This window comes from Vicia villosa, linkage group LG6, assembly GCF_029867415.1.
Source record: "Vicia villosa cultivar HV-30 ecotype Madison, WI linkage group LG6, Vvil1.0, whole genome shotgun sequence".
NCBI classification, from domain to species: domain Eukaryota; kingdom Viridiplantae; phylum Streptophyta; class Magnoliopsida; order Fabales; family Fabaceae; genus Vicia; species Vicia villosa.
In genome coordinates this window covers 17,687,891-17,713,351 of record NC_081185.1, presented here as the reverse complement: position 1 = coordinate 17,713,351, position 25,461 = coordinate 17,687,891, and the positions used below count along the sequence as shown (strand labels likewise).

Here is a 25,461-nt window from a genome sequence, read left to right as displayed (position 1 = left end):
ATTCATTAATAATAGATTGACCAAATTGTCTAAATTACCCTTTCACCAAAATTTATTTGCACTAATAAAAGGTCATTTTTGTAACTAACAAATTAAGTATTCACTCTTTCAACTTTATTGAATGGATGCACCAAGTGTTAGCTTTTCATTGGTCCGAATTAAATAACATTTTCCCTACAATTTTATTGCATGAATGATGACATCACATGTAAGCCATGGATGATGGAAGTCATATTTAAATTTCTTTTACATTTCATTTTCCCACACTTTCTTACTTTCATTTTAATTTTTCTTAATTTATTTATTATCACAAAAAATATTAATAATCTATTTTTAAATTTTAATCTTACTAAAAATTTCAAATTTCTTTCGCATTTCATTTTTCCATACTTTCATTTTAATTTTTCAACATTTATCTATTATCGCAAAAAATATTAATAATCGATCATTTAATTATTATTTCCAAAAATATTTAATTATTTCACGGGCCACTATCAACTCAATATTTAATTTTTTTTAATCGATCATTACACATTTTCTCTATCTTAATTAAAATTTCAAATTTCTCTCACATTTTTTCACAATTTCTTACTTTCATTTTATTTTTTTCTCTATTTATTTATTTATTTATTTATTTATTTATTATCTCACGGGTCACTATCAACATAATGTCTATTTTATTTTAATCAATCATTGTCTTTATTTGAGAGATAATATCTTTATTTTTATTTTTTTTCCATCTCAAGATTTTTTATCATTATTTAATACAATTAAATTTCCATGATTATTGTTTATTTTACATTTGTTTTTAAATATATTTTATATCGCATCAAATTATTTTTTTATTTCACGGATCATTATCAACATAGTAGCTATTTTATTTTAATCAACAATTATTATTAATTGAGAGATAATTTTTATTTTTAAATGTTAATATTTCATTTTTATTATCTCCATCTTATAGTATTTTTTATATGATTATTTAATATAATTGAATTTATATGATCATTTTTCATTTATAATTAAACCATAGTGATCTATATCATTTTCTTTTAATTGTTGTTGGACCGTCAATTATTAAATTACCTGACCCAATTTTGCTATTGTATTCCTAACCTATCTTAAACATTTTTTTGTGGATCATTGTTTTCTATATAATTATTGTTAAATTTACAATTAAGTAAATTATTTCATATTTTTCATTTATATTTAAAATTTTACATTTGCATTTGTTAAAATTTTATTTTTTCTCCAACTCACATGTCCTTTTTTATATGATTCTTTATTACACACAAAATTAGCACATGAATAAGATAATAATGTTTAATCTTAAGGGCCAATTTCAATACAATGCCTATTTTATTTTAAACAATAATGACTTTTATTTGAAAACTAAAGTATTTATTTTCAAATTTCAAAACGATTCCTATGGATATTAGGTTTTCAAAGAATTGGGAGTATAACAGAGCAATCAATAAAACTCTAACTCTATTCAAATAAAACAATTCCTTTTAATTATGCATATTGCTTATAATTTCTTTTATTTATATTATTCATATCATTACAAAAATACTACACCAGAAAAAAAATCACCCGTGCGGAAGCACGGGTCTCTGACTAGTAAAACATAACAAAGCCACTAGAGATTTTCATGGTTCATCCATGGTGGGTCACCAAATCCATCATCAATCTCCATCCTCCAGTACACTCCTCCTCCTCGAGATTCTCACATTCTCTTTTCCTTTATATATATATATATATATATATATATATATATATATATATATATATATATATATATATATATATATATATATATATATATATATATATATATATATATATATATATATATATATATATATTAATCAATGGCTAAACTTTGAGAATTTTTAGATTCTCCACATTTTCAAAAAGCAAGCAGAATTTAATCTATGTACATATAATTTGAAGATGCACATACTGTTATATGTAATAATTTATATAGAATTAGTCGTTTTCACCAAAAAAATAAAAATTATAAATCACTGGAATATTATTATTTATTTCTAGTATATTATAAGGATTTATATTCCTCACTCTATGGTGTACTTTTTTTACCCGTTATCTATTTACTACTGTGATGTGCTATTGCACAAAGATAATATTTTTGTAAATTTTTTTATGGTATGTGTATAATTAACTCACATTGGAATTTCCATTCTATTCATATCATGTACATTATTAATTAGTAGTGTTCATAAAAAAAAATGTAAAATTGACAAAGCGGATCCAATTCGCTTAATATGTCTGTTTTACTTGTATTATTTGATGAGATAAACAAAAATTTAGGTTTGTATCTTCTAATTTATCTGGCTCATCTTTTTCTTGACTCGTGCGAGTGTTGAAATTAACAAATTTTTTATAATTTTTAATCTTTAGAGATGCAAAGTCCACATGCTTGCTCCATTCTGATTTTTTTTTTAAATAAATCAAGATTTCAGATTCCGCTCCATTTTTTTCGTATAATATTTGCTGCATTTCTTTTTGCAACTAATAAGTGACAAAAACTCCATAGTAAAAGATGAAATTAAAATTATTTATATTCAAATCTAAGACCTGATTAAGTTGAAAGAGATTATTTATCATCTCATTCAAGTGTTCTCGAATATATAATGTATGTTGTTTGTATAATAAATAAATGTTTCTATTTTAACTCAATTGACAGTGTAAAAAAAAGTTTTACACTGTCAACCAATCACGACCATGAATCAGGACAAATCAGACTGTAAATTTAAAAAAATTTATATGACATGGCAAAATGATTTGCTTTTATTGGATGACAGTGTAAAACTTTTTTACACTGTCAGTGCACTACCTTTAACCTCTTTATTTAAATATGTTTAAATAAAAATTATTTTACTTTTAACTTTCACATTTCAAATTTTTAGAAAAAAACATTATATAATATAGTGACTCAATGACAAGCATGCTAGTTTCCTTTCCACTGCACAAATACACATCTTTCTCTTTTCTTTTCTTTCCCCTCTCACTCACTCTGACACAAAATTTTTGTGTGAATAAGATTCCACCATGGAAAGAACAAACTCACTTTCTTTTCTTTTTCTTTTCTTCTTTTGAACATCAAACCAAACTTAAGAAACATCTTCCATTTCAAAACAGTTAAAAAAAATTTCAACAACATCATCATCATATTATCATCAGTTTCAAACTAGTAGTACTATTTGTTTGTTTGTTTGTTTTCTTCATATTTTCAAATGAAAATGATGAAGCCAACAAGAGTTTTTGTAGATTTTATTTGTTTTGCATTTTTCTTGTTGTGGAGTTTTTCATGCTCACATGCTTTGCTTTCTTCTAAAGGTGTGAACTTTGAAGGTAAATATGAAACTTTGTAGTTACATTGAGTTTTGTATAAGTTCAATTTGTGGAGATTTGAATTGGTTTTTTTTTCTTGTTTATTTGTGTGTGAAGTTCAAGCTTTAATGGATATAAAAGAGACTCTAGTGGATCCACATGGTGTTCTTGATAATTGGGATGGTGATGCAGTTGATCCATGTAGTTGGACTATGGTTACTTGTTCTAGTGAAAATCTTGTCATTGGATTGTAAGTTCTAAACTTTTTGTTACAATCTATACAAGTTGAAGTTGAAAAAAAGTGAAAAAAAATCGAACACTCGATACTTATCGTAATCATGGTTTTAAATTGCAGTTGCAGAGTTGTCTGATTATATGTAATTGGTGTTGTTTTGTGTAGGGGCACTCCGAGTCAGAGTTTATCAGGTACTCTATCTCCAAGCATAGGGAATTTAACCAACCTTCAGATTGTGTAAGTAATCCGAATTTAGAGAAAAGAATTATGCAATTTATCGAGATTATTTGTTCTTTTCTTGAAAGAATCGAAGCGAAAACGGCTGAGTATCAGTAGAATACTGATTAAGTCATCTGCAAGGCTAGTTTGCCACTTACAATACCGGTAGTGCATTTTAGTCTTTTACAAAGGAATTGAGATTATTGCTTCTTTCCTTGAACGAATCGAAGTGATAATAGTTGAATTTCAGTGGAATACTGATTAAGTATTTTGCAAAGGAACTGAGATTAGGAACTAAGTTTTTTTTTTTTTTTAACGAATCAAAGCGTCAAAAACTGAATATCAGTGAAATTCTTATTAAACAATCTACTAGGCCACTCTGTTAGTTACAGTACTCCGTTCCGTATTGAAGTCTTTTGCAAAGGAACTAAAATTATTTGTTCTTGATTATATTTCAGGCTGTTACAGAATAACAACATAACCGGATCAATCCCTTCGGAATTAGGCAAACTTCCTAAGCTGCAGACTCTTGATCTCTCTAATAATTTCTTCCGTGGTGAAATTCCTTCTTCTCTTGGACATTTGAAAAGCCTTCAATACTTGTAAGTATACATGATTTATCGAAATTTTAAGCTTAAGCAATTTTTTTAGTATTAATCTGCGATATTCGAAGCTGAAAAGTCGGTAACTCTTTTTTCTTTCAGGAGGTTTAATAATAACAGTCTTGTTGGTGAATGTCCAGAATCTCTAGCTAACATGACACAACTTTCTTTTCTGTAATATTCAAAACCACTTTCTTTCCGTATATTTTGCGTTAATTCTGTTTATATTGTTTGTGTCACTAAAGATTTTGTTCTTGTTTTTTGATTCACAATTCAGTGATTTGTCTTACAACAATCTCAGTGGACCTGTACCGAGAATTTTGGCCAAATCATTTAGGTAATTTTTCTCTGAATAATGTGTTTGTATGTGTTTTTCTTTGAGTATTGCGTTTTCAATCGAAATTCTTTTTATTGTTTCAGCATTGTTGGTAATCCTCTTGTTTGTGCTACTGGAAATGAACCAAACTGTCACGGGATTACATTGATGCCAATATCCATGAACCTAAACAATACTAATCAAGGTAAGATCTTTGAAAACAAAATTATGCTAAGCACAAACACTTCAGATTGAAGACGTGTGCGTGTTCGACACTAGCACGACACTGACACTTGTAGTTGATTTCAGTTACTTCCATTTTCCCACAGTGTCTACGTGTCAGTGCCAGTATCAGTATCATGTCTGGTGTCCTTGTCAGTGCTTCATAGTTAATTCTGATTGCGATATCATTTTGTTTCCGTAGATGTTTTACCATCGAGCAAACCGAAAAGTCATAAAATGGCGATAGCCTTCGGCTTGAGTCTTGGATGTCTTTGCATGATAGTTATCGGTTTTGGACTTGTTCTTTGGTGGAGACACAAGCATAATCAACAACCATTCTTTGATGTCAAAGGTACTTTTCCATTACAATGTTCATCTGCAATATACTCTCTCCGTTCCAAAATAAGCGCCTTTCAATTTGTGACACATTATTACATGTTTTAGACCGACATCATGAAGAAGTTTACCTTGGAAACTTGAAGAGATTTCCATTCAGAGAACTCCAAATTGCTACTCACAACTTCAGCAACAAAAACTTAGTTGGAAAAGGCGGTTTTGGAAATGTCTACAAAGGAATTCTCTCGGACGGAACCGCTGTAGCTGTCAAGAGGCTTAAAGATGGAAATGCAATTGGAGGAGAGATTCAATTTCAGACTGAAGTTGAAATGATCAGTCTTGCAGTACATAGAAATCTGCTTCGACTTTATGGATTTTGCATGACATCGTCCGAAAGGCTTTTAGTTTATCCTTACATGTGCAATGGAAGTGTTGCGTCTCGTTTGAAGGGTAAGTTCTTTTGTATATTTTGTTAAAATATCAATTCCGGTTCTTGAGTAAGAAGATAAATAAACGCACAAGACACAATGATCGGTGATAGAGTTTGGACAACTGCGTCTATGTCTAGTCTAGTTTGTAATGAATCAGTGTTAAAGACTACAACCAGAGTCGTCTTAAGTTTCCGAAGCTCTCTGTGTAGGTTAGCCACTGTTCAACCATGACAAAATAATTAGAGGCAAAAACTAACTACTTATTTACAATGACAAAGTTTTATAAGAACCTATGTAGATAAGATTTAAGAGGGACAAATTTTAAGCTCTGTGCGGAAGTCCGCCTTGCACGTTCTCAAAGACGGCCCTATGCTCGAGTGTGTGCCACAATTAGTAGCGAATATGACTCATACTAAACAATTTCATATACATATTTAGAGTTTCTATTTGAGGCAACTGATTCTGATGCTGATTTCGTGGTTTTTTTCAGGTAAACCCGTCTTGGATTGGGGAACAAGGAAGAACATTGCTTTAGGAGCAGCAAGGGGACTACTATACCTTCATGAACAATGTGATCCAAAGATAATTCACAGGGATGTGAAAGCTGCAAACATATTACTCGATAACTATTGTGAAGCTGTAGTTGGCGATTTCGGTTTGGCAAAGCTTTTGGATCATCAAGATTCACATGTCACAACAGCAGTGAGAGGAACTGTAGGACATATTGCGCCGGAATATCTTTCGACAGGACAATCCTCTGAGAAAACTGATGTGTTTGGATTTGGCATTCTTCTCCTTGAGTTAATTACAGGTCAGAGAGCCTTAGAATTTGGAAAAGCAGCTAATCAAAAAGGAGCCATGCTTGATTGGGTAATTAATGCTTCTTTGTTTGCCTTTATCATTCATTAACTAAAATTATTTCCCCTTAATCTTAATGCATTAAGCAACAATAAGGTTTTTTCGAATTCGTAGGTTCAATTCTTAGATTATTACGTAGTACATACAATTCTGATTGAAGTCATGTCTAGTGTCCAACATGTGTTAACATTCAATACCGACATCACACCGACGCCAAGGTTGTCAAAATCATGATCTAGATCTTAAAATCTTACGATTTTGCATCTCACACTCCTCCAATGATTTTGATCTTAAGTAGAATCGTTTGTTGTACCCAAATTGTGAAAAAAAATCGTAAAACCATTGATTATCTCTGATCTTGGACATTTCCGACCATGATCGGCCGTTTTTTGGGCACCACCATCACAGGCTGAGAAAGATGACCACATACCGAGGCGCAACAATTACGGTTCGGAGGAAGCCATTTTTTACACGAATACACTTACCTACCAAAACATCATCTAAAAAACTTCAAATATATAGTATTATTTTTTCGTTTACTAATATCTTACGATTTTTATTACGATCTTATATTTTACGATTTTGCTAACCCCCTCCCATTGTAACAAAAATAATTGGGTAGGATCTTCAAATTTTAGTTACGACTTTATGTTTTAGGATCTTACTATCCCTTCCCGATCTTAACAACCTTGACCGACGTGTCAATGTCGTGTTTGGTATCTGGTGGTTGAACTCGTCAGTTTGGTTGAACTGATCATACATCAACCATCCCGATTAAATGCACTTGCTTTCCCTTTAATCTAAAATCAAATAACAAGTCCTTATATTGTTTACATTCAGGTGAAGAAAATCCACCAAGAGAAGAAACTCGAACTCCTCGTAGACAAAGATCTAAAAACCAACTACGACAAAATCGAGCTCGAAGAAACGGTTCAAGTAGCACTCTTATGCACTCAATATCTCCCAAGCCATAGACCCAAAATGTCAGAAGTTGTAAGAATGCTTGAAGGTGATGGACTAGCTGAGAGATGGGAAGCATCACAAAGAACAGACACTTCCAAATGGAAACATCATGAATCATCTTTGTCAGATAGATATTCTGATCTCACTGATGATTCTGTGTTATTAGTCCAAGCTATGGAGCTTTCAGGACCAAGGTGAATTGTTTAGGAAAATATTAAATGTTATCTTAAAGTTTTCTAAAGAATGAAAATGAAATTAAGAGTAGCTTTCAATTTTTTTTTTTGTAAGTATGATATTGTTTTGGTTTAATCTATGTTGTTTTGAGGAAAGATTATATGTTGTATGATAGGAGGTTTTGTTTAGTTTCAAATGTACATATGATTCGTTGAATATTAATTTTGTAATGTTATTATTAATCAACAACAAAAAATGGTAGAAATAGAATTGTCTTTTTTAGTTTAGTAGTTTAATGTCAAAATTTTACCACTGAAAGGTGAATATGTAAAATGTCGTGAATTCGAACTAGCGTCTCTGTAATCAAATGTAAAATGTCGTAAATTCAAACTAGCGTCTATGATTTCAAATTGCATGTCTAGTTGAAAAATACAACAGACGGAACATGTTGAACTTTGTGGTAATCGTCTCCCGCAACTCCAAGCCTATTCTTGAATGGTTTCGGCATCCATCTGATCTCTAACTCCCTCAAACCAGCAACAAATTTTAGTCCATCAGGAACACTCTTCAACTTGTTGCAATCAGATATACTCAATCTATAGAGACAAGCCATGGCTTGATCCTCTACCACCCATTCCTCTAAACTAGAAAACCCGCGTATCGCTAGAATTTTCAGTTTCGGAAAACCGTTTCTTGAACATACCATTTTCTTTCCAACAAACATTTCCCAACCACTTAGGTACTTCAAATTAGGAAGCTTCTCTAATGTCACCATTGGATCTTGAACAAGCTTACAACCCGACAAAGTTAGCTTCGAAAGTTGTGGAGGAAATAATCGAGCTTCTGGTAGTTTTTCGATTCTCCCTTCAACATGAAGTTTGCGCAGTGAAGGACAACCTAGTACTATCTTTTCGACATCTACTATTTGATTAGGGAACGAAAGCAAATCGGTTTTTAAGGACAGTGATTCCAGGCATTCCAACTTTTTATTACATAAACCGAAACTTTCAGCGAACTTCTGAAAATATCTCGGATCATTCAGTACTAGTTTCTTGAGGTTTTTCAGTTTTAGCAAATCTTTTACGTCACATTTACTAGCCGGAAAGTTTACCAGTGTCTGTAAGTTGATCAGATTTTCAAGCTGCATGATGCCGGAAACATTTTCACACCAATTCGGAAGATATAAATGTCTCAACCGTTTCAACTTCCATAGAACATTCGGAACTTCCACGGTTGAATCCCAACTTACTTTACCGATAGTTTGCAAATTTAGGCTCTGCAGATTTTCCAATTTGCCTACTGAAGATGGAAGAATTTGTATACAAGTTCTTTTCAGACTCAAAAACTTCAACCAGAACAGATTTCCCACTTCTTTCGGCAATATTTGTCCCTTCGGTCCCTTAACTCCTTCGAGATCAAGAACTCGAAGTAGTTTGAAGTTCTCGAATACAGCTTTAACTCGATTCCAGCTTTCGACTTTGCATTTCTTATCATGGAAATATACAAGTGATCTGAGGTGTTGATTCACTTGCTCATTCGGTGGAATCAGTTTATCCACATGTTGATCCAAGAAAACAGCAAGCCGACGTACTCCACCTCCACCGCTTTTTCTTGCATCGAATAATATATCAGATGACGATGATGATGATACATTACTAATGCCGTTACTATTTTGTTGCGGTCTACCGATAACCCAGAGGAAATGTTCCGTTCTAGCCTTTGACAGACACATATCACGCATTAAATCATGGAGTCGGAAAGTTTTAATCTTTCCAGTAGACCCGATCTGAGCAACTTGTACCATGCAACGGCTAACTAAGCTACCTAGGTAACGCTCGGCGATATCTTCCATTGTTTCATCCCTTTCAATCTCGTAATGAGACGAAACAAAACCATCTGCCATCCACAACTGCATTAACTTATTTTTTGGTATCTCAAAATCTTCTGGAAATTGACTTAAATAGAGAAAACACGGTTTGAGTTGATAAGGCAAGTCGTGGTAACTCATGTCCAAAACCTCGGTTATTCTTGATTGCCTTTCGAGTACCTCTCCTCGAATTAGGTATGAGGTTATATGTTTATGTATCATCTCCCATTCATTGACTGTTTCCTTTGTAGCCAAAAGACCGCCAAGTACAATGATCGCCAAAGGCAGGCCAGAACATTTTGCAACCATTTCTCTGCCTAATCTTTCAAACTCATCGCAGATTGTGAATTCTGCAAAAGGTATATGATAATATTCAAGTTAAATGAAAAAAAACTCTAAAAATAAGTATGCATGAACTACTCCTAGAACTGCATGCAAAGTTGCAAACGATAAACCTATGAAGCACATACACCCCAAATACAACACAAACATTGACACGGCGACACCAATAATAATTTGAAAATATGAATAAATTATACGTAATCACAAGTGTCAGTGCAGGTGTCTGATACGGACACAGACACAAACACAACTTTTTTCAGAAGTGTCGGTGCTACATAGGCCTTGAAGCAAGTTTATCAAACACGGACACAAACACAACTTTTTCTATCGTGTTGCAAAAACATAAACTTACACAATTCTTGTTCATAAATGAAAAGTATATTAAGATACAAGTGAATCACCTGGATCATCTTTTGATGGAAAACTTTTCTTCAGAAACAGTGCCCAACTATCTTCTGCATTTAAGAACCCAGGTTCATGAAGCAGGCCTTTGGGATCTACATGCGACGAGATTGATTTATTGCGTGACGTAAAAACTATCTTACTCTTTGTACTATTCGACGGTAAGGCTGGACTTAAAATATCCCAAGTCTCATTGCTCCATACGTCATCCAAGACGATCAAACACTTTTTCTCTTGCTGAACTTTGTACAACTTTTTCGCCAGTTCTTCGTCTCTCATGTTCCGAATCTCATCCCTCTCTTCTTTGGAAGGAGAAGTAGTAAGCTGAAGTAAAATTCCCTCCCAAACCTCTCTTCTATTGCATTTCTGAGATATGTACGCCCAAGCAAAACCCTCAAAATGTCGCCTAATGGAACTATAGTGATAAACATTTTTAGCAAGTGTTGTTTTACCGAGACCGCCCATTCCGCAAATATAAACCATTTGACAATGTTGATCTTGATTTAACAGCCATTGCACTACTTGCTTTATGTCCCCGTCCAACCCTACGATGAACTCCTCAACCACATGAGAATAAGACCATCTCAACTGCTTCTGTGTCTCGAACGCAAAGTGTGATTCTTCATTATCTCTTGTTGTTGCGGTCAAGCCATATGTTTGTAAACTTCTTGTAAGGTCAGCCACTTGAGAATTAATAGATATGATCCTTTTCCCGACTTTGTGAGCGTGTTTTATTTTATAGAAAGAAATCATTAAACTTGAAACGGAAACGTTGATGGCATAAGTTTCAATCACATCCTCGGCATCGTAAGCTAGTTTTCTGATCTCTGATATCCAATTCTTTATAGTCTCACCACCTTCATTCTGCTTTCTCTCGGCGTCTCTTAAGAAGCATTGCATCCTCTTTAGTTCAGTTTGTAGCTTTTTGATTTGGCCGCTTACGCCGTGTAACAAACTGGCCTCTTCGATTAGGAGGTCAGCAAGCCTTTCAATTGTAAAGGACACAACTGACTCAACCATTATCATTATTCTGTCTCCTGCAGATAAGCTAGAGACATTTAAAACAAGTAATTAATTACCCAGAAAAATCTAGAGATCATACTGCTGAGAACTTGTTCCGTTAAGTCACTTTAGTTGGTAGATATGGAGAGACATCATATATAGGGGGTACGAGTTCGAACTTATGGCATCCCACTTATTCATGATCTATGAAGCAGTGACACTTTAAAAAATACCCTACACTGACACAACAAAACCGGTAATTTTGAAAAAAAAGAATATATAAAACCTAATTACAAGTGTCGGGCAGGTGTTCGACATCGACACGCACACAGAGACGTCGGTGTTATATAGTTCATGATGCAAACAAATCTAATGGATATTATGATTGGTGTTGCTTAAATTGGGAAATAAATAAATAAATAAATCCATGAATTGATTCATCATAAGAAGCATAGCAGTGTTAACATGAAGGGAAAGAGAAAGAGATAAAAGAATAAAACCACCTTTAGTTTGTCTTATTCGTGCTTCTGGTAAAGATGGTCATCGATAGCTGTATGTTCTACAGTGTAGAGCAGCGATGTGAGAGGAAAGAGTGAGAGAGTAAGTAAAGAGAGAAAGAAAAGTCATACTTCTTCTCCTACTTCTTCTTCTGATTGGTACAACTTCTTCTTCTGATTGGTACAGCAATGAGGAGAGACTTCAAATGAAGTCAACGTTATTGAAAATAATACATGGTAAGAAAATGGTGTAAGAGATGTAATAGAATACAAATGTTTGGGTAAGTCAATTTAGTTGATAGCTATAAAGTGAGATTGGAGATAGAGACGTCAAAATTAAGGCTATGTTTAGATATCACAACATAAATGGAGTGCAACATAAATGGAGTGCAGTGAAGCAGAACGAAGATATTATTATATTGTTTGGAAAATTTAGAACGGAATAAAGCAAATTATTTATTCCACACAAATTAGAGGAAAATGAATATGATGGTAAGTGATGAGATGAAATAGAATATATGTTACTTCATTCTGCTTCGTTCCATTTGTTTTTAAATTATTCAAACAATGTAATATCATTTTATTCCATTTTATTCTGCTCCGCTCCATTTGATTCAATCAATTCAAACATAACCTAAGAGTGTGAGTTTGAATCGGCGACATTACATTTATTTGTTTCTAGGAACTGAAATTTTAGACTAATAGAGAGAAAATAGAATAGAAACAATTTTATTAAACTCTACTCTATTCAATTTTAAATAATTTTACTAATGTAATTGAAATATATTGTTAAGAATAATAATAACAAATGTGAGCTAGAGTCCCGCATTGATTATAAATGTGGATACTTGACCATTTATAAGTGGGAGAACCCATTCACCTATCACCTTAAGGTTTTAGGTGGATAAGTGGTGTATCTCTCACAAAGGTGCATAATAGTATTAGTTTGAAGCCTAAGTAAACAACCCCTGGTTACAAATTACAACTCTAATCTCAGAAAATCTCTTCTCAAACTCAGTCCAACTCTAATCTCAGAAAATCTCTTCAATGCGCATGCTTAAAATCTTGTTATGGTACATGTTTTAACAAAAAGCTAACAATTTACCCTTTTGACAAATCTTGACTAAAACAGCCTTTGCATAATGAAGTTGGAAATAAATAAAAATAGCAGCAAACAACCACAAAAGACATGATACATAAATCAGAGCCTGCTTGGTATATCATTAAAAATATATCAGAGGTACACACAACAAAACTAAAGAGAGACCCAGCCTCACACACATACAAACACACAAAGAGAAATAAACTCTCACTGTAACAGCCCGGGTCCCTCGCAAGGTTCTTGACTAAGTATTGTTTATTTGAAAGTTGTTGGATGGAGTTTTCGACCATTATTATTAATGAAGGAAAGAAAATATCTTTTAAAGATATTATGAGTTTTCGTGAAAACAACATGTTTGTTGAAGTCCTGTCGAAGTCACTCCTTATAGAGGAAAGTGTTGGACATGGACTTAGAAATATTTTCTAAGTTTTGTAGTTGGTTCGACGAAAATGAGTGTTCGATAAGGCAATTGAGTTTGAACTAACACGTAACTACATTGTGTCCTTATCCGTTTTACTAAGGGACGCGTGGAGCTTCAGGACGAAAGAAAAGCATACCGAGTGAAACGTGGCATGCTCTGATTGAAAGGCCGTTGAAAACGGTTACTTCGAATTAGTATATATAGGAGTCTTAGCGTTAGGATTCAAGGTGTTCATTTGTGTACAAAATCTCACTAAAAGCTCAAAATATCTACGTGTTAAGAAAAGAGTCTTGTGAGAATGTACGTGTAAACACTATTTTATCTTTTTTACAGTTTTATATAACTTATCATTTTCAGAATTTACGTTCTTGCAATTTACTTTCAATTGTCTTTACTTTACTTTCTTTATAAGTTCCAGCACTACTTTAAAGAGTTAAGTAGATCGAAACAAACATTTTAATAAGAACATGAACGTAGCCAAAGTGTTCATTCTCAAGAACAAAGTCTAAATTTGAAAGCACATGTCCTAGGATCAATATAGTTGATCTTGTGAGTAACCAAAGATTAATGTTTTTGGAAGACTAGCACTTGTTTACTAGTTTTCACGGTAAACCAATTGGCACGCCCAGTGGGACTAGTGCTTGAAAATATTTGTTCTAATAAAAACAAAATTCTCCATTACTTTCTTGAATTTTTCTTTGTTGTATGAGACTTAGAAGTGGTAAATTAGCCACAAATAATGGAGAAATACCTAAAATAAAATACGTTAGGAAAATGGAAAATCAAAATCAGCCAACTAGTCAGAAAGTGTTCATGTTCATAAGTTTAATTCCCGTATTTACCGTTTTAACCCATTTTAATTCGAACTCATTAACGCGAGAAATTGTTGAAAGAAAATTCAATAGCACTAATCCTTGTGAAGACGATAAAACCTAGAATACTTCCAATCTTTTGCTTGCCGCTTTACTGTATCAATAAAATAACAACATTGTCGGGGATTGGTGTTTTTATTGTTTTACATCACAATAGTTTCTTTGTTTTTGAGTTTTGCACATAATGTCTATATTGCCTATAATGTGTAAATAGAAACTTGTTTATATTGATACTTGTATATGATCACCATATTTGTGAATTTTTACATGTTTTCGATACTTGTGAATATTGTGTATATGTTTGTTTCTCCTCACGTTTGCTAACGTGTTTAGTTAGGTTTCGCCGTCAGTGAGCACTAATTGTGTAAATAGGCAACTTGAAGGATGTGTATAAATAACAGACGTCGAGCTAACGACTTATATGATAAGTGCCAAAATGTCATTTTTTTGAGTATATAATTGTGGCACTTATCGATTCTATTCTTTTGGTTTTTATAATAAAATCCCAACTTTTGTATAAATATTCACATAATTGAGTTTTGATTCGTTTTATGTACCGTTTAATAGTTTTTTCCTTTGTTTTATAGGTATTTATGCATATCGGAGCCTCGAGGAATAAAGTGTCGAAGGCACGGCTTTGATTTTGCAATTTTATAGCAATAAAATGGAAATTCTGCAGAAGCTCGCTAAGCAGACTCCAAGCGCGCTTCCGTGAACTAAAAACAGAAGTTGCAGATTTTATGAGCCCGCTGAGCGAGGCTAGCTCTCTAAGCGAGATTTTATTTACTATACTAGATATTTTGTAATAAGTGCAGCTCGCTGAGCGAGCCTGCGTAGAATTTTGTTTATATTCTCTTCATTTGAGACATTTTAGGTTATGTTTTTGGGGAGTTTTTGTTCCCAAATTCATAACCTTCATTCTTAGAGTAGGATTAGCTTAGAAAACAACACTAGGTCATGCACTTGGATGATCGAAGGTGGATTTCTCATCAATCAGAGCTGACAACCCGCAAGATGTTTGGTTTATCTCTTCTCTTCTCTGTGTATGTCTTTTGTGTTGGGTTTTGTTTGTATATTTACTCGAATCTTATGTATATTAATCGTCATGGAGTTGTATAAAACTTGCTTTATGAATCGTTATGGTTATCTTCCTTAATCTTTTTGCATTTATGTTTAGGATTTGTGTTGCTTTAAAGATAAACTTCACAGATTCTGATTAGGGATAGATTTCTGTTAGTTTCTAAACTCTATAGATAGATTTAGAGCTGACAATCACTTGTGTGTTGAAGCTTAATGCTTTCATGTTTGAGCGGCGCGTGAGAGATCGCCGACGCGAGAATACGAATGTTCTCGCAGCTTTGCGTTAGAGATAACCTTAGTTGTGAGTTGTCTCGTAGGTTCTCCAGAGATGGACGCTGATGTGAAAGACACGTGATGGTATTGACGAGTATCGTAGGTTGAGTGCAACTGGTCGATAAGTTTAAGTTTGAGACGGGTGAGTATATTTGCATGCCTGATAAGTTATTTCTCTTCTAAGAATGTGTTTATTTCTTCATGTCTATATCTTTTTACACTTTTGTTCATTCAAACTCGAGTTCGAAACCATATAAACTATTGAATGGCATTCTCACCATCTCTGTGGACACTATAATTCCCAGATAAATATTTTCAAATCTTTTGTTGCTTGCCGCTATGCCTGCTTCAACGGTATATCAAGCGCTTGTAGGGAGGCACCTTAGCAGTTTTGTATTATGTATATATTATGTTTGTGTAGTTGTGTTGGTGTTAGTGGTGTGTGCATGAAAAATTAGATTTGTTCTGGTTTTTCTGCAGCCGCTAAGCACGCTCTACAGATTTGTGCCTGTGCTGTTTTAGGTTCACTTAGTCTTCCTTTTTTCCACTTCCACTAATGTTTTTTAGTTGTAGTATAGGTAGTGAGGTAAAATTGACTAAACAAATTTAAATCGGACCAACTTTGAAATTCTTAATCTTCACTTTTAAATTTGTTTCTTAACTTTCACCCGATCTTTTAGTATGTTTATAATTGTTGTTTAATGTGTTTTCTATGTTGTGGTTGTCCAAAAGCTTGTTTGAGTAGCTTGAGGAAATTTGGGGTGATTTTCCAAGTTTGATTGTTTCAACTTATCGATGTATGGTAATGATATTGTTTGAAGTTGATACTCGCAAGGTACTCATTTATCGCTTTCTATGACATAGTATGTTTAGGAAACTTTTTCGTTTGTACAAAGGTTCATGTTATTTATTCTTTTGCTATACTTGTTCATTCTTGAATTACTTTAGGACAAAACCCTTTTTGTGAGGTTGCTTCCATTATTTACTATATGCAGGACACTAATTTTGTTGTTAACTCGATTTTATTATGTTTAACCATTTATTTGTATTGATGTTTATCAAAGCATGAATAGGATCGAGGCGTTCTGTTGATTTTGAGAATAACCACCTAACCAAAAATATTTGACCCTGTGAGTGTGCGAGCATTTTTTAGCCCTTTTGAGTCTTTTTGTCAATATCCATATTTTTTGTTGAACTTGATGCTTGTACATGAGTATTTAATTCATTTATTTTTGAATGGATGTTGATTATTTTTGTTTCTTGAACCTTCAACCATATAACTTGTGGTTTGATTTTATTTTCCTTGCCTTAGAAAGTTAGGGAGCATTCACACTTCATGTTTGGTTGTATTCAAGTTAATGAGAGTATTGTTTGATTGCTCATGTGTTGGTTGGAAAAAGAAAAGAAAAGAAAGAAAGATTTTTTTTTGGGAAAATAGAAAGAAAAAGAAAAGGAACGAAAAAAATGTGTATGGGAATAAAATCAAGGTTGTTACCAATCAGCAAAGTGTAGGGTGAATAAAAATAACTTTTTGATTGCTTAACTTGTGTTATTAAATGCTCCCATGGTTTAGGAAATTTAGTTTAGTTAGCCTTAGGATTAACCCTTCTTTGTTAACCATGCCCAACTATAACCCTTGAAAGTCCTTTTGATTCTTGCTTCCGTATTGTTCAATATGAGCTTTTTTTCGATGAATGCATAATTTTACTTGTCTGTAGCTTGATTGTTGGGCGAGAGTAAAAGAACCAATGTTTTTGTTATTCATCTACCGATGAATTGTGTGATAGATGTGATTCATTTTTGAACTTTGTATTGTTTTATAATCTTTGACATGTGTTTTGTATTTAGGAGATATTTTGTTTTCATCCTATCGTGTAGTTTGGTGGTAAGTATTTCCTTTGCTTGTGCGTTTTTTATTTTGATCCATACATTTTTTTTCCATTTTCAAAATCTGTTGATTCGTGATTCTTTTGACTTTGTTTGAGGATAATATTTTAAGTTGGAGAGAGTTTGATAAGTGTCAAAATGTCGTTATTTTTGCTATTGTGTTATGGCACTTATTGACTTTGTTCTTATGATTTTTATAATCGTTTAATAGTATATTTGTGTAAATAATGTACGGTTTAATTGTTTTTATGTCTTTTTGTAGGTATTCATGTATTGTTGGAGCATTAAGTAATAAAGGCCAAAAGCTAAGCTTTAAGAATGCAATTTTAAGCAATTCATCAAAGAATAAGGCTAAAAAAAGATGAGAAAAATCACCAATTTGGTTGATATTTAGGCATTGTTAGATAGATTATTGAATAAATTTTCCAACGCTTCAAACCGTGCGTAAATTGGAGTTACAGTTCAAAAGTTATGCCCGAAACAAGATCTCAAGTTGCAGTAGAGTGGACTTAACGAGCCCTATTCCGCTAAGCGGGTTATGCGGGGCAGAAACAAGTTAAAAGGGCCAAAACACATATTTTTTAGGTTATTTTTTGAGGTATTTGTTCCTAACTCATCGACATTCATTCTTGGTAGTTTAGAGCATGGAAAACAATATTTGTGGCTTGTAATTGGATGATCCAGGGTCGGGAGTTTGGTTGATCGTGATTGACACCGCGATAGATTTGGTTTCTTCTCCATTTCTTCTGTTTGTAAACTTCTATTTGTTGGGGTTTTGTAAGTATACTTGTTTTGTATGTATATTTTTTTGCTCATGGTGTTGTATAAAATCTCTTTTACAAATCAATATTGATATCATCCTTAATCTTTTTGCTTTATGTTTGGATTTGTGATGTTATAGACATATATCTCACAAATATTGATTGAGGATGAATATCTATTAGTTTCTAGATTCTAGAAATAGATTTAGAGCTACTATTCATTGTGGGTATAAAAGCATAATGCTTTCGTGTTATTTGAATTCCGCGAGACATTATCGACAAGAGTAGAACGATTGATTTCTCACTTTGCGTTAGACATAACTTCTGTGTGAGTGGTACGTGACGATATTGACGAGTGATTTAGGTTGAGTACAACCGAGTGACGAGTTCAAGTATTTAACGGGTATGTGAAATTTAATTTTGAGAGTTCTATCCTTTCTGACGAATGAAATTCTTTTTATGTTCATATGTTTAATTCCCGCATTTACTGTTTTAACCCATTTTAACCCAAACTCATTAACGTGAGAAATTGTCGAACGACAATTCAATAGCACTAATCCTTGTGGAGACGATAAAACTTGAAATACTTCCAATCTTTTGCTTGCCGCTTTACTGCGTCAACATAGGGATAAACGTATAAAAATCTAAAGATCATTTTATATTAAGGTTCATGGGTATAACCTGTTAAAAGCTCAAAAATTTGTAGTCAAAAACTCAAGAAGATCTCTCAGGGACAGGACTAGGCCAACGTTAGGGCAAACTTGAATAACTCTCTGGTGCAATCTCTCTAACCCTTACTCTCTTTATTTTCAGTTATTTACTACCTTTATTTCTTCTTCTTTTACTCTTAAGAATCTACTAACACCATTTCAATTTTAATTGAGGAATATACAAAAATAATCTTGAATTCTAAATACCACAATTCACCCCCCCTCTCTTGTGCTTGAAGTCACTTGTCCAACAGAAAGGGGTCTCTTTCTTAGTTTCTAAAGAATCAGATGTTTCTGACTAGTTTCTGATGGTATTAGTAGCATAATATGGGATAAAATGAACACTTCCTTTTGGGATGATCCTTGGGTCGGATTTATCCCTCTAAAAGAGAGGTTTCATGACTAGTATTTGAATGACTATAATACTGGTAGACTAGTGGGAGAGGTGGTGGTGCTTGAGAGGGATCAATTGAGTAGGATTTTTTTTAATGGAGGAGACAATTCTTAATCCATGATCAGATAGATTTTTCAACTTTTTGCAAGGGGTTTCTCTCTCACCAAGTAGTGATTGTTGATGGTGGAAGGTGAGGAAATAGTGAAGGATAGAAAAACACTTAGAAAGGGGGGGGGAGGGTTTGAATAAGTGTAGCTTTAAAACTTGTAAGATAAAAACAATTTGCACAATGATTTTTATCCTGGTTCGTTGTTAACTAAACTACTCCAGTCCACCCCCCCTTGGAGTGTGTTGAAAGTATTTGTGGGTAAATATTTTCGGTATATATCGTATCCACAGAGATTGGTTTAATATTACTGTCGTTCTATAGTTGTTTATTTTGAGTGAGAAAACTAGTTGAGTTTGTTTGTTTATTCTCAAATTGCATATAACAGAATAATAATTGAGTGATAAAAAGCTTAAAGATGATTAACAATGGTAAACGAATATGTTGAGTTCTAGGGTTCATCAACCTATTCCTATACAATTTATTAATTAAACCTTATTCGAATAATCATTTGAATTATTATCTTCACTTATCCTCAAATACAATTCCATGTCTGCAAATCAAATTAGATAAACTTTTACCGGTATGAAATTCAATCTCTCCAAATATCAATATCGATAACAGTAATAAAGAACGATAATTAGGAAAACCCAATCACAATTCCATCTCTGCAAATTGAGATTGAATCAATATAGTAACCTAGGGCAAAAGTTAGAATCCTTTCTTTCGATCAAAGACTCCACAATGATTTAAGATAAAAACAAGGTTTCTTATTGATAATAAATTCAAACAATTGTTCATAAGAATTAATCAACGGTATTGTACATTCATAAGTTAACTACTACCTTAAACTCAACAAGAAGAATTTAGCTCTCCATAGACATGAAGAACAAACAAGGTTTCATGGATGGATTCATCTTCATCAAGGGAATGTCTTCAATTGATGTTGAATTCTCCGTCGGATGTTGTTTGCTGTTCTGGATTAGGATTGCTCTCTAAATTTCGCTCACAAAAAGTCTCTCTTCCAAAGTTATGGTTTATGAGGATTAGGGCTTGTATTTATAGCTTTTTTCTTTATAAAGCAATCACCGCGGTGCGACACGGGCTGGCGCAGCGCGAACCCAAGACAAAAGGTTTCGCGCATCTCGTCTCTGATTGGCGCGGCTCGCCACTTGCTTTAACCCAATTCTTTGTGATTCCTCTTCTTCAGAGCTTCTACACTTGCGTGTTCCTTCGTCGTTGCTTCTTAACTTCAATATCTGCACAAATAACACCCAAAGTGATGCAAGTCGTTCTACAATTAACATTGAACCTCAAAAGTTCACTTCTAACTATTAAATCCGTAAAAATCACAAGATATATTCACTTTTAGCTCAAAAGGTAGTTAATTTAACACAGGAAAATACCATTAATTCACTCCTAACAAACTCTCCCCAACTTAGAGTTTTGTTTGTCCCTAAACAAAATTACTTACCTCAACGAAACAACAAAAACATACTAACAATCATGCCACAAGTTTTTCAAAAAGGTTTTTCAAATGGCTCAATTCAGCAGTCAAATCAGATATTCCTCATCTCCCTGCAAACTCAGAACACATACATGAAACGGATTTTGAAAGAAAATTACCTCCAGAAGTTCAAAACACTATACAATTGCAATTGAATCAGCACTAATCACTCTCATAAAAAAGTATGATGAATAATAGAGGGGTTAAACACTCATCCAAACAATTAAATCAACAAAAATCCATATCATACGTTCACCATATTGTTAGCATCAAGTCCTGTGGAATCTGAGAATCAGAAGGTCTTTCCAGGGTTGTAGTGTGGTTTAAGATTCAAAGAAAAGAAGGCAAATGAGGGTTGTTCCTATTCTAGGGAAGCATCCGAATCATAACTCCTTTCCTTTTCCTTTATACCTTCAACTTTTTTCACCCCTTCTTCTTTTTCATTCGTAGCTCGCTGTTTCTTTTTTTTTTCAACAATTGTTTTCTTTCAAACATTGTTTTTCTTTTGTTTTTTTTTCAAGCTACGAATCTCTTTCGTTCTTTGCAAATCACCACCTGCAAACTTACTCTTCTTTTGATTATGACTCTCTCCAACTTGGAGATCAACCTGTATTTAGATTATATGAATGCTCCCCTACTTTCTATGAAGGTCAAAGAGAAAACACATCACCAAATTTTGTAGTTGATGGTCCACAACAAAAATTTTTATTGAGATCAAAATTCACCAGGTTTTTCCATGGTGCATATGATGAAATTTACCTTGACCTCAGGCTCAAAGAATGGTTAACAAAGGATCACACTCTCACAGAAGAAAATAAGTTTTAAGATGGAATCGGCTTAAAGAGACTCTCAGATTCAAACAAGTGCCTAAATCACTTTCAAAGATTTCCACAAACGATGCGACAAACACTTTAGCATGATACAAACAAGTCAAAACAATTGATGGTCTCCTGCATATAGTAAACGATGGAAGGCTTTCCTCACAATGGTTAAGGCTAAACCGATCCAATAAAATAGTGTACCATAAAGAACTTCTGTTAAGTATTTACTAACAACCTAAATTTCATGCACACATTAGGAGTTTGAGTTCAAAAATTCATACCTGCTTTTCACTTTATTGAAAAAGAAAGTGAACTAAAAATTTTTCAAAAAAATTACTTCACTCACTACTGCTTTCACGCATGTTGCTCCATTGTTGGTACTTTCATTATCTTACTTGAGCTTTTCATTATGCTGTGGAACTACTAATTCTAAACTAGGGGCAACTAAATCAAAATAAAATATCATCAACTAAATCAAAATAAAATATCATCATGACAGTTATCATAAACGAAACAGCTCACTATCCCCTTCTGGTTACTCCTGGAACTCATCTGGTCGAGCACCTGCATCTCCCCCCAAGAGAAGAGGGTTGGGCTCCGGCTAACCACAGTACGCAAGGCAACTGAGGGCAGGTTAGAGAAAAAAATATGCTTTCACATCACCGCGGCGCGCACAGATCTTTCGCGACGCGCGAAAGCTTTTGCCAACGTGTCGCGCCTCGGTATGAGGTCTCGCGGCGCGGTGCTGCATTTTTCTTAGGTTTCTGTTCCTACTCAATCAAACCGGTCTGATGATACATAAAACTTAAAATAAAAAACGAGAAAACAATAAAAACTTACTGTGTTGGGTTGCCTCCCAACAAGCGCTTTGTTTAACGTCGTTTGAGCTCGACGGTCAACGCTTTCAAGGAACTAAAAATGGTGCATGTTGCTCCACTCCCCCGAAGTAATCTTTCAACCGTTTTCCATTAACGGTCCAACTCTCATTTGTCTTAGGATTCTCTACCACAATGGCTCCATAATTGCATACCTCTTTTACCACAAATGGTCCCGACCATTTTGACTTCCCTTTATTCGGAAATAACTTGAGTCTTGATTTGCACAAGAGAACCATTTTTCCAACTTGAATTTCTTTGTGGCTGATGTTTCTATCATGAGATGCTTTCATTTTGTCTTTCTGAACTTGATTTTCAGCATCTTTGAGTTCTTCTTCGGTAGCATCGATTTGGAAACTATCCTTCTTGTTCTTAGGATGCTTCTTGGCTTCGAAAAGATTAAACTTTACCTCTTCATCTTGCACCCTTACTTTCATGATCCATGCATCCATATCAATCATCATTCGGGCGGTTTTCATGAATGGTCTTCCAAGAATTAAGGGTACCTCCTGATCTTCTTCCATGTCAACTACAACAAAATCCACCGGGAAAAAGAATTTGTCTACTTTTACTAGCAAATCTTGAACCACTCCATATGGTGAGGTGATAGACTTGTCGGCTAATTGCAATGTCATCCTAGTAGGCTTCGTCACAATATTCCCTAATTTCTTGACAATGGATAAAGGGATTAAGTTGATGCTAGACCCCAGATCAATCAACCCGTCACCAGTGAAGTTACCTCCAATATTTAATGGCAAAGTGACTCGTCCCAGATCGGATTCCTTTCTTGGAGTAGTTCTTTGGATTACGGCACTACACTGGGCATCAAGCAACACGGTCACCTCATTTGTGTACTTCTTTTTCTTTGTGACCATATTCTTAATGAATTTAGCATACTTGGGCATTTGCTCCAACGCTTCGGCAAATGGAATATTTATATGAAGTTGTTTAAAGATGTCCATAAACCTTGCATGTTGCCTAGCATTATCTTTCTTTGATGGTGCTTGTGGGTATGGGAGGTGTTGACTCGGTATCACCTTGTTTGCCATCTTGTCACATGCTTTCTTCCTTTTGGATTGATCTCTTTTTTTCACTTCTTTATTCACCTCAGTTACAACAATTTCATCTTCCTCATCTTCCGCTGCACGATTATCCTCTTCCTTTTCAACATCATTGTTTTCAACTTCCTCATCAAGCACTTTTGCACTCTTTATTGAAGTAGCATTGCAAGTTTCTACACAAGTCATAGGGTTTTGAAAATTTGAGACTTGCCTTATGTTTTGCTCGGTGAAGAATTTGGTAAATTGAACATCTTGCGTTTTTCGGTTTTGTTGAATGGCTAAAGAGAATTGCATGAATTGATTCATGGTTTCCTCTAACTCAAAGGGTCCTCTTTGATAACCTTGATTATAGTGTGCAAACCCTTGTTGTTGGTATTCATGGTTAGCCATATGATTCTCCATCGCATCTTCCGGTGTGCACCACCCGATATCATGAAACTCATTAACTTGAGGTGTGAACTGTGACACACTTTGAAGGAGATACTCCATTTGTTGAATTAGGATCGCGTTTTGAGCATGAATCTTAACATTTATATTTGGGTCAAACATTCCGACAAACACAAATCTACACAACTAGCAAACAAGTGAAATAACAAAAAAAATAATAATAATAAAAAATCAAAATTAAAAGACTATTGCAATAACAAAATCTAAAATAAAGTAACTAACTAAAAATATAAAATAAAGGAACTAAACTAAAAATCTAAAATTAAGTAACTAAACAAAAAATCTAAAAATAAGTAAGTAACTAAAAATAATATAACTAAAAATAAGGAAATAACTCAAAAAAAACTATTGCAATGCGTGCAATATTGACACCAATCCCCGGCAACGGCGCCAATTTGTTGAAAGTATTTGTGGGTAAATATTTTCGGTATATATCGTATCCACAGAGATTGGTTTAATATTACTTCCGTTCTATAGTTATTTATTTTGAGTGAGAAAACTAGTTGAGTTTGTTTGTTTATTCTCAAATTGCATATAACGGAATAATAATTGAGTGATAAAAAGCTTAAAGATGATTAACAATGGTAAACGAATATGTTGAGTTCTAGGGTTCATCAACCTATTCCTATACAATTTATTAATTAAACCTTATTCGAACAATCATTTGAATTATTATCTTCACTTATCCTCAAATATGATTCCATGTCTGCAAATCAAATTAGATAAACTTTTACTGGATGAGATTCAATCTCTCCAAATATCAATATCGATAACAGTAATAAAGAACGATAATTATGAAAACCCAATCACAATTCCATCTCTGCAAATTGAGATTGAATCAATATAGTAACCTATGGCAAAAGTTAGAATCCTTTCTTTCGATCAAAGACTCCACAATGATTTAAGATAAAAACAAGGTTTCTTATTGATAATAAATTCAAACAATTGTTCATAAGAATTAATCAACGGTATTGTATATTCATAAGTTAACTACTACCTTAAACTCAACAAGAAGAATTTAGCTCTCCATAGACATGAAGAACAAACAAGGTTTCATGGATGGATTCATCTTCATCAAGGGAATGTCTTCAATTGATGTTGAATTCTCCGTCGGATGTTGTTTGCTGTTCTGGATTAGGATTGCTCTCTGAATTTCGCTCACAAAAAGTCTCTCTCTTCCAAAGTTATTGTTTATGAGGATTAGGGCTTGTATTTATAGCTTTTTTCTTTATAACTCAATCACCGCGGCGCGACACGGGCTGGCGCGGCGCGAACCCAAGACAGAAGGTTTCGCGCGTCTCGTCTCTGATTGGCGCGGCTCGCC

The 25,461-nt window shown here is 33.7% G+C and overlaps 2 protein-coding genes across 4 annotated transcripts; one reads left to right on the top strand and one right to left on the bottom strand.

Moving 5' to 3' along the window:
- The first annotated feature begins 2,985 nt into the window (after positions 1 to 2,985).
- LOC131608937 (protein NSP-INTERACTING KINASE 1-like) lies at positions 2,986 to 7,997 on the top strand. The gene is made up of 11 exons (XM_058880532.1): positions 2,986 to 3,375; positions 3,472 to 3,604; positions 3,755 to 3,826; positions 4,267 to 4,410; positions 4,513 to 4,584; positions 4,688 to 4,747; positions 4,831 to 4,931; positions 5,151 to 5,300; positions 5,393 to 5,734; positions 6,206 to 6,585; positions 7,414 to 7,997. The coding sequence occupies exons 1-11, from the start codon at positions 3,258 to 3,260 to the stop codon at positions 7,732 to 7,734; spliced, it is 1,893 nt and encodes a 630-aa protein (XP_058736515.1). The 5' UTR covers positions 2,986 to 3,257; the 3' UTR covers positions 7,735 to 7,997.
- Positions 7,998 to 8,070: 73 nt separating this feature from the next.
- Positions 8,071 to 12,013, bottom strand: LOC131608936 (putative disease resistance protein At1g50180). Of its 3 annotated transcripts, none has more exons than XM_058880531.1 (3): positions 11,827 to 12,013; positions 10,321 to 11,369; positions 8,071 to 9,927 (listed from the first exon to the last, which is right to left on the bottom strand). In XM_058880531.1, the coding sequence occupies exons 2-3, from the start codon at positions 11,345 to 11,347 to the stop codon at positions 8,129 to 8,131; spliced, it is 2,826 nt and encodes a 941-aa protein (XP_058736514.1). In that variant the 5' UTR covers positions 11,348 to 11,369; positions 11,827 to 12,013; the 3' UTR covers positions 8,071 to 8,128. The 3 variants fall into 3 exon arrangements, with proteins under 3 accessions (XP_058736514.1, XP_058736513.1, XP_058736512.1); XM_058880530.1 differs by having other exon boundaries at positions 10,321 to 11,358; positions 11,827 to 12,012; XM_058880529.1 differs by having other exon boundaries at positions 10,321 to 12,012.
- Positions 12,014 to 25,461: the final 13,448 nt, after the last annotated feature.